This window comes from Temnothorax nylanderi, unplaced genomic scaffold (genome assembly GCF_030848795.1).
Source record: "Temnothorax nylanderi isolate EJ_2023f unplaced genomic scaffold, tnyl_v1.0 TNYL_tig0023_pilon, whole genome shotgun sequence".
Classification (NCBI taxonomy): Eukaryota; Metazoa; Arthropoda; class Insecta; order Hymenoptera; family Formicidae; genus Temnothorax; species Temnothorax nylanderi.
In genome coordinates this window covers 666430-684406 of record NW_027249085.1, presented here as the reverse complement: position 1 = coordinate 684406, position 17977 = coordinate 666430, and the positions used below count along the sequence as shown (strand labels likewise).

Sequence of the window (17977 nt, the reverse complement as noted above, 5' to 3'; positions counted from 1 at the left end):
AAAAAAAAACATGAAAACAGAAATAATGCAATTCGCAAAACAATTTACGAAACAAAATCTGCCGGCGTGTGAGGATAAAGTAACGATAAATTTTTGGATACGAATGTATTGCGGTTTTTTTTAATTCTTTTGCAGAGATATGTATGAAGTTTGCGTTTGAACGACCAGAATAAATCAAATTTTTTAATTGGCGGAAGGAGAAGGGGTGACAGAGAGTGTGGTGTATCAGCGGGATGTTGGAGATTCAGGTATATGTCGTGACATACGGGCGCATTTATTGCCCCCGAACGCAGCAACGTTATTACTTCGAAAAGTGGGCCAATGTTGCTCGGATTAAAATCGAGCTTTCAGAAATTGAGTTTCACGATCGACCGACGGGAGCCTTTGCACTTTGATAAAGGCTCCCCGCAAGCACATTACTTCTTCATCATAACGCTGACGTATTATGTCGTCGCAAGGTGCGTGTACTTTGTAAACTACCGGAACGAGAGCTTAGTTACTACCTTACCTTACAGTTTTATAGACCAGTTCCTGTATTATCTCTTGACCCTGGCACTTTGGTTGCAACAATGCCGTCGTAAACCACAAAGGCTAATAAACTAAATTCATTCTGTGCGGATAAATTGAGATGATAGCTAAAAGAAGGATGCACAAGCAAAGGCTCAGCTTTGAGAAAAATGTTTTGAGAAAAATTCAAAGTTTCTAATTTATCCTTTTTATGCAAAATGAGAAGGCCAACTTATACTCTCCATTAGCGAATAATGCTTGTAATTACTTCCAAGATTTATTTAAACAAGAAGAAATTCCAGGAAAATAAAGATAGATAACTTGAAAATCTTGCCTTATATAATTAGTGTGTCAACTTCTGGCCAGTGTTTTTAGGAGAAGAATTAATGGGAGTTGAAAAAATGCACTGTTCTTCCTCTCTTTGTGTATATGTATGTGTGTGTGGGTACACATAACGGCTTAATTATATTAAGATGGTAATTTGCTGGAAAAAGGGAAGGAAGTAATTAAACTGTTCGTTTTGAAGAATAGCAATTTGTACCATAATGCATCATCATTTTAAGATACATGCTACAAGAGTGATGCTCCGTAACGTTATTCTTGTGCATCTCCCCCGTGTAAGATAACTGTCACATGTCTACGCATCAGAGATTTCATATTAAGAGAAAGTTTCTCGATTATCGTGATAATGTAACTTTCAAGCTAAACTATTAAATTTACAAAGTTTACACAATACATCAAGTAACGTTATATACATGATACTTTTTAAAATTTTCCATTTTATTATTAAAATAACAATTGTCTAAGTCTAAATAATATTATTTATAACTCCTAAATATGTTCTATATGTAGTACCTATATGTAATTTATTTCGAATACTTAAGTGTAACTGTATTTCCGCAAATACAGTTATATTCTTAAGGGTATTTAAATTTGCACATCAAGAAATTAATCTACAATAAATATTCCTTAATATTATTGCATTTCTGAATAAATAATGGATTAAATATACGTCAAGGAAAATAATATCACCGTATTAAATTAAAGAGTTTATCCAGCATAATAATTAGTTAATAAAGGATTTTACGCGCAGCCATAAATATCAAAGAGTAATTAGACTCATACTCATCCATATGCATGATTTCACCGTCGTCATATTGTGTGCAACTTTGTATTATCCATTGTTCCCGTTAGACCGCAGAAAAGTTGAAATGTTTTACATCGAAATGGACTACCGGCGTATAACTTTGACGCGTCGCATATCTGATTGAAAATTCCAAAGTTGTGAAATTAGCGAGTTTGTTCATTAACCGTCACAATTTGCGTCGCAGTTGGCAAAGTTACCAATGTCCATCGAAAATGTTCGCCTCGCATATCCATTGGTCCCTACCGTCATCATACATTCGGCACTAAGAACACAGAGTTTATTATGGTGGAAAATAAACTCATCTCGTCCCAATTCAATTTCAATCTCTGTTTGAAAGCGTAATTAATTATAGATCAGTATTCGTAATTGATTCAATCTGATTTGCATTTCGAAAACCCCAATTCGACAAATTATTGTTTCAAGAATTGATCGTTATTTAGTACTCATTTTAAATTCTTCTTTATCGCATTTATACCGCATCAATCAGGACCGTTGATTTTTTGTTAAGTATCGACCAGAATAGTCAAATGTCGGAATAATTTTCGGACCATCGACTGTTTCTACAATCAACTGCTTCTCTTTAAAAGCACGAGAAGCGCGGAAAAGTTTGTTCCGCGCTCCCACCTAATCTTCTCGAGAGAAATCGTCCAGTTTCTTTTATCGCGCTATAAATCTCTCGCTACCTTCCCCGCGAAATGGTGAAAAATTACCCTCATTCTTATTCACAAGCACTACTTTGCAGACTAATGATTCCGTAACCGGTTAAGCGGATCAAAAATGTGAAATAAACTTGTGTACCGCGGTGAGCGTAATAAAATGTAAATTCTTACGACTGTTTGCAATCAGTATTCGAAATGTGTATTCACTATCTCACTTATTTACAAAGTTAGCCCTGTCTTTTAGATGAAAGTTTCGTAATATTAATATCATTTATTCCGAGTTGAACAATACACGTACAAATATTCTTTTATTAATTAAATAATTTAACTGAATAAAATTCAAGCTTCACAAGAAATATATTAATATTGAAAAATATAATAAATATTTTGCAATAAAATTATCATAAAAATATTTTAAAAAAGATACTCTATATTTTTACAAAGATATTTTGTAAAGAACAAAATTTAGTTTGGAAAAAAAGAGATTTCACGATATATCTGGCTTTGGGGGTTTACAGTGAAAGCGAGATCAGATTTTGAAAGTTATTTTAACCAAGATTGCAACCGAATCCTTACAATCTCCATTGACTCAAGATACTTGAAGTTGAGAATATAAAACGCTTATCACGTGTGAGCTAAAATGAAAAAAGTTAAGTGAGAAGAAACCTTAAATTGCATTAAAATCTAAGCTTTTATTATTCAAACTTCACCTTTTAGACGATGACCCAAATCCGCTATATGATATAAACTCTGATTTAATAGATTTATTCTAACGTATCATTTTTTTTTTATATTTCAGATTCTATTGGGACCTCTGCATGCTCCTCCTACTGGTAGCTAATCTTATAATTCTGCCAGTCGCCATTAGTTTTTTCAATGACGACCTAAGCACTAGATGGATAGCCTTCAACTGCCTTTCCGACACAATATTCCTTGTAGACATCGTCGTCAACTTCAGGACGGGTGAGTGTCATTCGATCGATCAATTTGCTTGCTATTAGTTCTCAGTTATAATAAATTCTCGTCGCTTAATTGGAATCCATGATAAAAGGCTTTAAATTCGCAAATATATGCCGTTGAGAAATTGCAGCTCTAATCTCTCATACCAATAGAATTTGTGTGCAAGAACAGCTGCGTTGTCGCAACAATGGCTCCGTATCTCTAACGATATTAGTAATGTCTTTTGAAACTTTCATGTAATACCATTAGGTGTTGCTTACATCATACTGTCTCCGCGAACATGCAAAATTCTATTTGACATTGTGTTTCGTATCATTTCCTCGCATCGGCGTAAATTTGCATAAGTACAGTCTGCTGACAATCGAGACGTTTATACACGTTAGAATATTTTGCAGAAATTCTTTTTTATTACTACACATGATAATATCTAACAAGACTCAATAATATAAAAAAATATTTAAAAAATTTATAGCTCAGGTAAAGAATATTCAAAGAAATATTAATCATTTTTCCAACCTTTATCAATTTCTTCTTTCTAAAATTATTACTCAATACCTTGAATGTGCATTTAGAAAATCTGCAAATTTTAAAGATCGCAAAATTACCGGGCCGATGACAATAAGTAATTATTTCTCCATTAAGGACCACAAGACCAGAGTTTTCCTTGAGAATTTTTTTAATTTTGCATATCCAAGATTTCAAAAGGGGTTTACGACTTCGAATTCTTTTTTTCGCGCGATTCGTCCTTGCTACATCTCCGGGTATAAGATACCGGCGAAAACAGATCTCGCAATGCGAGATGGATCAACTGCTTGCGCTCTTGCTGGCCCCGACAATGCACAATGACAGTATTGTTACGCGGAAGAGAACACTCCTAACTCCTTGACATTTCGTTATTACCCGGAGATTAATTTGAAACGTGTTTGAGTCGGTTCCGTAAACGTGGAATTGGGTCACGAGCCGCGACCGATGAAAATCATTATGTTATATTGCATATCGCTTTGCGTCGATCAAAAAATTTGTGATAATTTAAATTTTCCGTGCCGCATTATCTCGCTTTCCGTTCAAATATTAGCACGGGAACGGTAATATTCTTAATAATTACTTTTTCCCCTTTTGCCGCTAACGGATTCAATGGTTTTTTTTCTCGTTCGTAATTTCAATTGTTAAATTACGCATTATATACACATAATGGGTGCATCAGATGCGCGAGAACGGCGACGTGACAAACTGTCGAATCGATGGCAAGTCGCCAGAGCGTGAGATAATACCATTAGCGTTTTTCCGGCGGCTTGAGCTTCGCAAGCTTTGGACAATCATTGACGTGGAAAACACCGAAGTAAAATTCTTTCGTTGCAGGTATAATGCAGCAGGATAATGCCGAACAGGTGATACTGGATCCGAAGTTAATCGCGAAACACTACCTCAGGACTTGGTTCTTTCTCGACCTCATCTCCTCCATACCACTAGACTACATTTTCCTCATATTTAATCAAGTAAGTATATTCTACACAGCAACCTTACGCGCGTTTCTTGTTAAGCCGTAAGTTATTATCTCGCCTACTCCGTGAAGTCATTAAAACAACTTTCTAGTTTCTCTAACACCGAATAAACAATGCATTTTTATATGCGTACATTTTTCACGACATAATTATTGTAAACTTTTATTTCTTCTTTATAACATACACAATATTGTTATGTAAATATAAAATTAATATCTATTCATGAAACGATTTTCTAAATAATTAAACAATTCTGGATACTCGTTTACTAATTGAGAGGGAGTAAGTCAAATATCACAGTAACAAAGACATTCACAAGTTTCAGGACTTCAGCGAGTCTTTCCAGATCCTGCATGCTGGACGTGCTCTCAGGATTCTCAGGCTTGCAAAACTATTGTCACTCGTTAGGTTACTACGCTTATCAAGACTGGTGCGGTATGTCTCGCAATGGGAAGAGGTCTATGTGAGTGTTCCGCTACTTACTATATATAGCATTGTTCTCATTTTGTAATCATACGATACGTGTAGTTCGTGTATACTTTAGGTATAAAAACAAAAAGAGAAAAGGAGAAGCGTTTGTGACCTTTAACGGATTCAGGAAGCTGACGAACGATCTTCCTCCTACGAAACTACTGCTTTTCCTGTAGACAATGAGGCTTAACCGGAGTTAATTAATGTCGATTGTCAGTTTTTTGAATCTGTCAATTGCAGAAATCATCTTCCGCATTTTACGCGAGATATTAAATAATTGTGTCTACACCTGATATATGGTCGCTGTAGTGAATCGGAGGAGGTAAAGGGAACAAGTCAGCCCACTTTCGTCCCCTTACCCGTGAATATTTCGTACTTAATCGCAGGTGACTCACCGAGTTACTAGCGAAGTTCTCACGTCAGTGGTGGATTCTGTCCGACAGGCAATCTTTTTTACCAAGTTTTCTCCGAATTTGCACTCATTAACGAGAGTATTCGTTCTCGCTACGTACGAGGAGAATTCCCTTTGTCATAAGAATTTCATCAACAAAGTTCACGCCGATCGAACACGCGTGTAGAAATCTTTTCTAGGTGTATGCAGCGAAAGTAGGATACGCTTCTTGACAAAATTACTTTTCCATCGTTGTCGCAAAAGTCTCAGTCCACCACTGCGGGGAAGCTTTTCAAACTGAGCTCTCAGATGATTAGATTATGTTTCGCTTTCCGTTGCTGAACATCTAGCAAGTGTCCCCACGGCTATAATCAATATATCCCGTGATACTCCGAAAACTTCCACTCTAAAAGAATGTCTCCAATCCCTCCGTCTGTCTTTCTCTCTCGCGATAATAATATTAGTCGTAAATTAGAATCAGCTGTTCTCCCTTGCTCGATCATCTTACCGCACCGAGAGGAGCGTAAACAAATAATGGTCATAACAATAGGTAATACCTCTAACAAATAATTCGCGGACACAAGCGGAGAGGTAGCGTGACGAAAAAGCAAATAGAGGAAAAAGGATATACACGTGCGCGCGATTACGTGTCCCGCAGAATCATCGCTAATACACCGTGAAACTCGATACAAAGAGAATCTCGTAACACAATACGACAACATTTTATTATATTTTTCATTGTCGTTCCGATGCACCGATAATTGTTGCTGTTCGCTATTCGTATCTTATTCGTTACTTTTTGCTCTCGTTTTAACGCACATGTCGATTTTGTGAACGTGATGTAATGGTACGACGATTCGTCGACGGGTAAGTAAGCTCTTCCAAGCAAGTGTACATACCACTCGATAATCGAAGCGACGCGTAAACGTATTGCCCACCCTTTCGTTCGATCGGAGAGTCATTTCGAAAGATAAAAGAAAGAACAGAATCAGTAAAAAGGTAAAAAAATAACGAAGATTGAACTGATTTCTATAAATATCTCCCATAAATTCGCGTCTTTATTTCACTTCACTCCCAATATATCTCGCTATTCCTTCACATAAATGTTCAACAATTCAAACAAAATACTGCGACGTGGCTGTTGCATTTATAAAATAGAAAAAGATTGTGAAACATTTACATTATTACATTAATAAGAAAATGAGTCAAGTAATGATAATATCCATAATTTCGTGTACATAATGTATATATATCTCGCCGGGTCAATTATACGGCGAATGAACTGCAAGTGCATTAATTGTTTGCGGTGGGTTAATTGGGTTGATAAATTTTTGCTACCTTTCGGTGCTTCCGCACGTCGGCGATTGTGTTTACGTGGGATATAACGTTTTGTATTACGTTACTTGTGCTCGCGCTGCTATCGTAAAATCGTGGCACAGCGAAGAGACCAACGAATCAATCAGGCTTTTCGTCCAATCAAGAGAGCAGTCTGTCATTCGCTGAAAATCTTGTTACGCTTGCCTTGAAACGTTACTATTGCCTCCCTCTGCTTTTTCCTCTCTCTGTTCTGTTCTGTTGTACAAACTAGATATAGACGAGGGAAAAAAAAGGAAAAACGTATGCACGAGGGAAAGCTGCGTTTTAAGTGCAATAGATTCATCATACGCGCGAGTATCGATATTGTTTGGACAAATTAACTACCGTTTATCAAATAGCAGCGACGAAATGCGCGAGACGAACGCACCGATGCGGCCGATGATATTGAGAATCGCTATCCCGTATTCTCTTTCCTTGTCGAATTCACGAAAAATCGTTTTCGCTAAATTGGGGGTAAAAATGTTTTCTTAATTAACGCAAAATCAAATCAATTCGTGTACCATCTTCGAGGCAAACTTCGGTGAAAACATCGATGGTCTTTGAAAGTCTGCCAACGACAACGAGAGTAATAATTTTGTGATGCCACTATTTACAGACGCTAATAGAAGGATAATTGAAAAGATCCATTTAAGACGAAATTTAGCCAAATAGTTTTCACTTATCTTCTTTTCTTCGTTGTTACCGTTGCCGTTGTCACACTTTTTTTCGAAGCGCGAAGAATAAATTTTCAACGTGTGCGTATTATATATCGTTGCAAAAAAAGTGAAAGCGCGCTGGTATAGTTAATTTATAAATTATTTCGCATGATCCAATCGAAATTGATTATTATCTCTTCGTGTTCGAAATCGTTTTAATCTAAATTAATGATTAATTATTGGCTAATCCGTCGTTTTTTAAATATACTTTGCCATATAGAAAAGTGCAAACTTGAGATAAAAATTCTGTAAGTGCAAAATACGCGCAAATTGCTTTCTTATATAACATCTCATTTATTTAAAAAATATTAATACGAAAAAAAACCAGCGCTTACAATTTCTCATTTCAAGTTCTCACATATATTATCAGACACAATCGACATTGATATATAACAAAACGGGCGATTTCTTTCATTTTCTTTTACACACATACACGTATACAATTATTATGTTTATCCCTTCATTGTTTGGTGATTTCAATGCGAGCACAGAGCCGATAGTTTAACCCATTAGTCTGTAGCAGCAAAAAATCTCTATCGAATGGATATCGACACATACAATATCCCGAAAACGAAGACACCAAGAGCGCGTGATTATCACGTTGCTCTACACATAACATCGTATCCCTCGAGAACTCTAACTCGTCATCTCATCGAAAAATATTCTCGCCCTATCGCATACTCAATTACTTACTTTCTGAAGTAATCAAATGCCGTGAGAATATAACGATCCTCCTATCTTTCCCGAATATCATACGCGGATTTTCCATATCGTCACTGTCTATACAACCTCGCCTGTACACCTAATGACACACACACTGACACACACCAAAAAATCTTGCATTAATTCTCCGACATACACACACGAGTATACAAAGAAAACAATTATATATACAAATCGACTACTAGGCGTACTGCGAGAACACGTTTCCAAATGGGTTTGCAGATCCCCCTTTATCAACAGCCGGAGAGGCACTACGAGCGTCGGGCGACCGACGCCCCGTACCAACCAGACCGAACCAGCAAGGTGTGCCTGCCTAGTTACCCTGAAACCAAGGCCAATTGCCCTTACTTGATTCAAGCGTTCGTTAACACAAAACTCAATGTTTTTCTACGTATAAATATATCTATATACGCTAGATCATTATTATTACTCACTACTGTCGTTTCTTTCGTTGTTACTCATTGATTATACGATTATTTTGATTACCGTTGCCGTTTTTGTTTGTGGTCATCTATCTCTCGTTTTTCATTTGAGTTTCATAGAGAACATTTGAGTTGCATAGTCTTGTCGTGTAATTTACAGTCTCCGGTACGAGAAGTTATTTTTCTTTTTTACACATATAACACACCCGACATACTTAGACCCAGTTTGTGAATTGTAGCAGAGCCGATCAAGAGCTTTAACGTTGTCGGGAAGTTCCATGTAAGACCGTCGATCGAGCAGAGAAACGACTATGCTTACTGTTTGATCAAATTAAAAGCATATTACAGACTTACGGAGTAATTAAACTCCTTCCTTGTCGCGCGATTAATATCTGAACACTACAAACTCGAACAGGCAAAGCGGAAGAGTCTTATACGTATTAATTGATCTCTCGTAAAGTAATATAACAGAATTACTAAAACAGTCAGTTCCGGTTAAAATTAAGCGAAAAGTTATAGTATAAAGCTAAATATTTCATGCGGAACTAAAGTAGCTGTAGTTTTCACGGAAGTCAACTAACTCTCACTGCGTAAAACATTTCAATAAGCTCTTGATCAGTCTTGTCCTTAGTCCCGTAGTCCTGGCGATGCGACGTGTGACATGGATCACAGATTAGAAGATGCGATATTAGCTGAGAAGAATTCAGTATGTATTGATCGATGGAGAATGACAATGCTTGCAGTATTATACCTTAGTGACGATGTTTTCTATAACTATACATTGTTGAAATCCATGTTTCACCGACTAGCTGATTCCTCGCCAAAGTTCTTGAGAACGGTTTTTTGGTATGAGATGCTACCTTGTTTTTGTCGGGTTTTGTTGGAAAGTTCCGTTCTGCTAGGTAACTAACATGAGTTTGGTTACGAATAGTCATTGTGAACTGGTCGTGTCGAATATTCGATCGCGCGATCGCAGGAACGGCCCTACCGACGTTCGTGCCGATCGCCGTTGAAACACATTCATCTCGAATTTCTCGGCTCTCGATTATCACCGGCCCCATAAGCCGCATAACTTTATTGGCCTGATACGACATAGGTGCGCATGTACATTAACGTATGGAGTCAATAGCGATTATCGACGTTCTTTCAGTGACGGTCTGCATAATCTAGATACGTGTGCATGTAACTGTATACCGATAGTACATATATATATATTTTTAACGGATACACCATTTTTTGACAATGGTAGCGCATGAGGTCACGGTGACGATGAAGAGTCGAGAATTCGTTTGTCGTGGATCTTGTCGTCGCGTCCACACACCAATTGGCGCGTGATTATGAAACAGGAGATGTCTTAAAAAAAAAAAGATTCTTGACAATACGAGAGAAAGTTTGACAACGAGAGTAAACCTGATGGAGAATTTCTGCAAGGTATTCGACACGAACCGCTCTACAGACGAGAAAGTTGATTGGTCTAACCGTAGGTCTGCCTGTGAGTGTTAGGTGTTAACTAACCCTATATCTGTCCAAAATTCTTGGCGATGTGCCCGTGTTCAGTGTGTGTTCCCAGTTTTATTTATCCTCCGACGATTTACTCCTCTCTCCCTCCTCATCCCTTCCCTCCGTGATAAACTTCTAGCGAGCACCCCAACCCCACCGATTATTTCGTCTCCCCCCCCCCCCCTTCATTCGCGTTCCGTTCTGATTGCCTGTTGTTTCGTGTTGTCTAGATATGCCTGATTTAACGAGGAGGAAGCGATTCCCATTTCGTTTCTTTTTATTTCATTTTGACATTTTACTTCCGCCAGGACGGAGAGTACAATTACGCAGACGCCGTCGGTACTTTCCTCTGCCCACGTATGTATCCGTTTATCATCGTATTTTTGTTCGTTTGTTCTCTCTTTTTCTCTCTCTCTCTCTCTCTCTCTCTCTTTCTCTCAGGAGCACGTTTATATTATAATATTACCGACGATATTTTGCCAGCGTGACATTCTTTTTTTTTCGCCGAAGATCGTTCAATATCCGCCCTGGCCCTCCCATGACAAGAACGAGAGAAATACGCGATAGCGCGCGATCTTTTAACCATCTCGCCACCCGATATACGATAGCGGATATGACGTTTCCTCTCTTTCGCGTGCGTCTTTCGCGTCTCCGCTCTTGTCTTGAGAATTGCTGCTCCTCTACGCGATCGCACGGCGAATCGCCAATGACGCAGTCTCGTCTCGTCTCGATTGTGCAATGAGAGGAAAATTTTCCACGAGAGAGATGCTTCTCTTACGTGTTGATTTCTTGAAAGTGGAGCGTAACATTTTCAGGAATACATATGTGTGCGTGCATACATATGTACGTACGTCATAATGTACTGTCACTCATGCGTGCATTTCATTTTTCGCGAAGAGAGACAGGAAATAAGGAGAGAACAGTCGATTAATCGCAAATCTGAAAGAGACGATTCTTGTTTTCTCTTCTTTCACTGCATAATGTTGTTCACCGAACGAAATTTGTCTCACGCAATTGAATTTAACAGATTTAAATGAATGTCATTAATGTCAATCTAAGGGATTACTTAAAGTTATGACTGACCTTGGTGTACTGAAACTTGTCATCCATTTTAAAATAATAAGACATTTAGATATAAGGAGAAAGGGGTGTGAAAGAGTTTTATATTGATATTGTTTTAAATTGCCAATTTAAAAGTTTCCAATTTTTAGTTTCTCTTACTTTTCGTTAAAAATTAAAAATTTTCTACGCTACAATATGAAAAAATAAATAGATAATGCATAAAAATAGAAAATCATGTTCAAATAAATAAAAGAAGATAAAAAACAATGAATAAAATATAATAAGTCGATCGCAAATTTTCTGCTTTGTTTATTTAACATTAACTTTTCGTTATATGATTAGCGTTGCGTTAATTCTGTTCTCCTTTAAACTACGATATTCCGTATATTAAATGTTAAAATGTGGGTTATCGATTATGTCAAATATTTTAGCGAGACAAACAGCCCCTTCATATACATGCGTAGATCTCCGATCTGCAAATAAATCAACAACGCGCTCAAAAGTTCCACCCTTACGCTCGCTCCTATTAATTAATTAATTAATTAAAAAAAAGAGAAATAGCAAAACGCAGTGCTCTCTTTGTAACGAGTGCAAAAGCTTTCTGCCCATGGCACGTACGCCCAGTTTTCCCTTTACATCGTAATTAAATCAGATAACAAACACGAGTGCCTTTGTGAGCACGCACATTAGAGTTAACAGCCGCACAGTAGCAAACCGCCGCGATAATGGTCGGGGCTGGTTGCATTCAGCGTGGCAAATTAAAACGTACTCGCGTGTGTACGCACATTAAGAGACGATAAATCATAACCGTCATGCAGAAACGCGCGATTGTACGTCGCGTCCGCGTGATTTTCGCGGCGCACACTTGGTTAGCGCGGTGCAAATCGCGCGTTTCTTGTCGCGCACAATTACAGAAGGGTATATGCATAAGATGTAAAAACGCGACAAAGGAGTGTCGTGAGATCGCGATTGATGAACATATTCTTGTCCTGTGTTGTCTGTGTTGTCTTATCTTATCGATGTGCGACCAGGGCAATTATTCTTTCACCTCGAACGGTGATCTTTTAATGGAAAACTCTGATAATTCCCAAGTTTTTTCTGCCTTTTCGTGACTTTTGCATGGAATTTTTTCAGAAAGATGGGAGCGTTCTCCTTTGTAAATGTTTATCTCGTCACAGACTGTTTCTTTCAGCAGAGCAGCGATGCGCGCATATTGCCCCGGAAAGAGCAGAATTATTATATTTCACAGTTATCACATTTGCAGATTTTTCTCTCTCTTTCTCCTTCTCTCTCTTTCTCTCTTTCTCTCTCTTTCTCTTTCTCTCTCTTTCATCAATATGAAGTTCATAAGTCGAAGCTAAAGCAATGTTTATTATATATCAGCAACACTTAAAATGATTTTTGTTCCTTCAAGCGTATATTAATGTGCACTTTTCTTCATCTTTTTTAGCCTTTCTTCGATTAATGTCCTTTTAATTCGATTCGATTAAATTACTAAAACGTTTGTTCAAGACGAAATGAGCAGCCTCTCCCATGTGGAAAAGTATTATCAAATTCTCTTCGACGTATATTTCAATTAAATTTTCGCTATTTTAAATCGAGGCAATGCCGTCGAATTTGCATGAAAGATAATATCGACAGTGTCGCGAAGTCAATTACGTTCGCGTGCTGAATTATTTCAGTGGACCTACAGACACGCCCGGGATCAAGTTACTAGGCTTTGCAAATTAATCGCGCGGTTTTTTTTTTTTTACTCAAACTGTAAATCCACCACGATACTACATATATACAGATCCGCTAATTAACTCATCGAGCTTCATCCGAGCTTGAAAAGGAACTGCGGCTTCACGCTTGGCGTGCGACTGCTAATTCGATAGCTTTGATACTAACGAATGGCTTGTTGATTACTAATTATCTAATTCACGGATCATCGGACTGTCACTTTTCGTTATCGTGCTGTGCCCTAGCCGATTATATTTTCGCGTGCACACGCTCGCTCACATCACCAAAAATCGTTCTTTTACTTGCGTTCTCCCACTAGCACTTTACCAATCTCTCATCGTCCATGCGATCGATCGATCGTTTTGGTACCCACGACTCTCGCCGGCGAAGCGAGAATTCGCACCGACACCAATATACCGATGTACCGATATACCGATACACCTGATGTAATTACTTACTCTGTTTATGTGCTTGTGTATGTGCCAGTATACTAGCGTTCAGGAGGGAGGATGGAAAATGAGAGGTACAAACTAAATATATATATCGTTTTTCTCTACTTTTTTTTCTTAATTTATTTCGTCGTTAAATGGATAAACTAACGTGATTCACACGTGGTCGTGCATACGGCCCGATTTCAATGGGTGTCACCGTTAAGAATGTACAGTGACATCAATTACTACTTTTGCGCATCTGCTGGCGGACGTCGCGATCCGAATATACTTTGCATATCATAGCGAAAAGACGAAACTTTAGGGTTGGGGATTGCCTTTCAGCATTTGTTGTGTAACGTGGCCACTGTACCGCACACGGAAATTTCTGATCCCACGAGAGACGAGAAAAAGAACATCGATCCTGCAACCGCCCGACAATCTCCTATACTACTTCCGTCTTACTTTTCTCGCTACTCTATCACCATACCGTCTTGCAAACTGTCGTATATATATATAACCGCCTACTGTACTAACTATACCGACGTTTCTCTCCCCGTGTCCTCCTCACTTGTTACTTTCACTCCGTTTCTTTCTATCTCTGTTTCCTCTATTCTTTCTCACACTCTTTCTGACACTATCTCTACTTCCTCTCTGTGAAATTTCTATTAACCTCTGCAGAATTTCTATTAACCTCTTCTTACTATGTCTGGCTATGTCCCGCTTTCTTTTGTTTCTAGATATTGCAGAACCTACAAAAAAAACGCACTGAGCGGAGGGGGCGCCTAAGTTCTGATATGACTAAAAAGAAGTCCGGTTTCAGCAAAAGCGAACTTATTTTTAAGGTAACCCGCCCTGGCAAACGCGCGAGCTCACGTCCACGCGATTCGCACCACGAATCAGCCTCGGCGATTTCTCATCCGGTTTCCCACGAGACTCGATAGAAACAAGTCAACTCTCTCGATCTTCTCCTTACCGTCAACGTTTAATTAACGTAATTATTGGACGAGATCTCCGACGGAAAATGATTACCACTCACGTTATGATAAATTCTCGACGGGCGTTTTAATATAAAATAAAATTATAATTCATATAAAAAATGGCTTCCGAGTGTCGCAAGCTCAACTAGATATATTCGAGAAATATTTCAAAAATTTGTAAATCCCACAATTTTCGCCTCAAAACTGAATTAGTATCTTCGACCAGTGAATCAATTAAATCAATCTCCTTACCGAGGGTAACGAAGAGCAATAATTTGTAGCATCGCGCGAGAATCGGATGAACACAGATTGTTGATTAAACCGATCTGCCGACTGCCGTTCTGTCGGTGTCTCGCGAGGACCGGGAGCGGGGCTGACGAGGTTAATTGGAGGAGCTGTACGCTGATTGGCTCGTTGGTTTATTACAAACATTCAGCTTTTACTTTTTCCGCCGCATTATACATTACATATATACCCGCAGCAATAGGCTATGCTTCTATACATTCACCATCGGCACCCGCCTAGCGATGAGAAAGTACATGTACATAACTATGTGTGTGATATATGACAATCTAGAGGCCCACGAATATAGATATAACAAAGAGAAACGCCTGGCTCGGTTAATTATGAGCAGTTGTGCCCTTGCGCAAGCACGGCGTCACCCCGCGGATATGTAGAGGCCCCGATTTGCCGATGATCGCCGACCGACAGCGCGATATTCGACGTGAAAGTGAACGAACGGGGATCGGTTGTCAAAAGTCCGGCGTGACGCGTCCGACTCAAAACAATCGTATTAAACCTACTCGTGTTAAACCCTTCCTCTCTCTCTCTGTCTTCTCACTCTAACTTCCTCTCGTTTACTATTTGACTATTTGTTGTATCACCTACGTCTCCTCTATCCTTCCGTATTGTACCCACCTTCCTCCCACCGATCCGCGATCCTTCCGCGTCCCGTGACCCGATGGACCCGCGACCGCAAACCGCCTGTTTCCACGCACTATCTTGTGAAACTGCTTTTGATCGCTAGACGGTGTGCACGATCCTGTGAAAACGAGCGCACGTGATTGGGCGTCCCTTCTCTGTCGCTTTATTGCAAATCGCACACTGTGTATCAACTATGTACCCGAGGTGTATCGCTACCTTAGATATAAAAGTGCAGGAGGGAAATGGATACACACAGACCACACGCGCGAGCGCTAATGGAATAACAAATTAGGATGCAATGCGTATGAAAGTAGAGAGCTCGCTTATCCTCCCTTACCGCTGCTCTGCAAACGATTTTCACCCTGTAACCACCCTCGCCAGCCGCGCGTCTTACCCACCGCTCTGTCCGCTCTGTCGCTGCCCGTTTCCCAGCTCTGTCGCTGCTTCTCGGCCGAGAAAGTGCACCTCTGTCTGTGTAATACCGCTGGCTATCTGTGTGCTTGCAAATTCAGAAAAAAAAAGAGAAACGAAGACACGATAGAAGAGCGAAGACACTTCGCTTTCTCGCTTCGTGTTGCTTGGCTTTGCGCGAGGCTTAACAACGCGACGTTTGATTTGGCAGCTGCGTTTTGTTCGTCGTCATAACGTCCTCATAACGTTCATATGCTCATAATCACTCGAATTCGTCTCGGCCGAAGTGCGAGGAACTCTCACTCTCCCCACGACAAACATCTCTCTTCCGTGAACCCCGTGTATACCTCGTCTCGGTTGTTCTCTGTTGTGCCTTTAGTTTGCAGTACTCACTTTTGTTCCGATGTCGTTTTAGAGCGTTTGTTTGTTGCCACTTACAATCGCCATCCGTTAATTAGTGCGCTGACTCATTGATCGTTGATTGTTCATTCATCATATCGTGGAAACATAACAGAATCAAGCTTTCATCTTTACATGGACCTGTGACTGTCTCGTAGAAGAGAAGGTTGTTGTTGAGTTACAGTGAATCGTTTACCTTGTGTTTCCTTCTGTTGTCTTTCTTCTTTTCCTCTTTCTTTGTTTTTTTAATTCTTGTTGATTTACGAAGCCACGCCACGCACGTACATATATACGTCGCATCGCTCATTACGGCATCGACGATATACGTATGCGTGTGCGCGTGTACCGTGTATTTCACGATCTTTTACTTGTAGACCAGGTAATGTATTGAGCTATATGTGGTTTAGCCCGTAAGTCTCCCATGTTCTTACTTGTTTCCCGTAGGCGCAGAAACAGTTACCATTGATCATCATCCATGGAGTATCATGACACCCGATAGATACTAGCCAGTATCCCTAATATTTTACCGCATTTAGATAACCAGAGATCCGCGCTTCATCGAAATCCTACGGCGATTGGGCATCGATGCATCTCTCGTCGCATCTTTTACATTGTTGCAATCTTAACGACCATGTCTACGATAACTGTAAATGCGACTCTTTTACGACCAGGTTTCCGGTGTGATCACACAAGTGATAAAGCTATGCAAGCCAGCTTCATACAATTAATTGAATTTTATTTATAAATATTATCTTATTGGTATAAAAAAATTTCTGATAAGATTCAAAATAGCTTAATTGTTAAAATAGCATATTATTATAAATGACGTGACTTGAATTATTGTTTGTTTATAAATTTCGTGAACATTTATTCCTACAATTTTATCGCAATAAAATAAAGAGAGAGAATATACGGAATTTTTCCAAAACGCATGGAACTAAGTTATCTTCAACAAAATGATACATCTGTTTGAGCTTATTGTGCGCCATTATGTCATTACTGTCGGTACTGCAATGGCTCTGTCACTTCTGCGGTTTAAGTGCAAGAGTAATTACCTAACTGTTATACAGGGGACAGGTCCCACTGCCGTACGATTTCAAGATCATTATATACCGCGATTGCCCAAGACTCGACAAGGATCTCGTAAACAGCTTCAACTACTCCTCGCTTTGCTGTCGCTTAGATTTTTATTAATAAATTACCGACAAAAAATTTTTCACCTGACAACGCGAGGCAAGTTCGCGAAAATATCAAACTTCCGTGAGTTGTAAGAGCACGAAGGTGTATCGAGGATGATAGATACGATGGGCGATAAAAAGAGAAGGCTCCAAGGTTTGAACTATATACTTGCGGGTATTTGGGCAAGCGTGTTTAAGTTCGGAAACTTCAGTTCGTCGTCGCATATAACGGAGCCGGATTCGGGAGAATTTTCTTCGCACGTGCCCTGTCGACGGCGCTGTATTGGAAATTCATTTGCGCCGCCGACTGGGCATCCGAACGGGATCTCTCGAACGCGGAGACCGAATACGGTGCATGACACTCATTATTGCAGCGCGCGTGTCGCGTTTCGTTGCGAGTGCCGCACGCATACGAGTGCGGAAGCAGATATATATGTCATCGCCACATATGTACATACGTTATGTACATACCCATGAACATGAGTCGCACTTCATGATACCTTCAACGATCCTTAGATA

The 17977-nt window shown here is 39.4% G+C and overlaps 1 protein-coding gene across 12 annotated transcripts in view; it reads left to right on the top strand.

The window, feature by feature from the left end:
- Ih (hyperpolarization activated cyclic nucleotide gated potassium channel Ih) overlaps positions 1-17977 on the top strand; it is a 135704-nt gene that overhangs the window by 100934 nt on the left and 16793 nt on the right. For 3 of the 12 annotated variants that reach the window (XM_071700685.1, XM_071700686.1, XM_071700690.1), the window contains 3 exons: positions 3113-3276; positions 4633-4769; positions 5095-5238. In XM_071700685.1, the coding sequence (XP_071556786.1) occupies positions 3113-3276; positions 4633-4769; positions 5095-5238 (445 nt within the window). The other 9 variants (XM_071700680.1, XM_071700681.1, XM_071700683.1 and 6 more) reach the window with 7 other exon arrangements.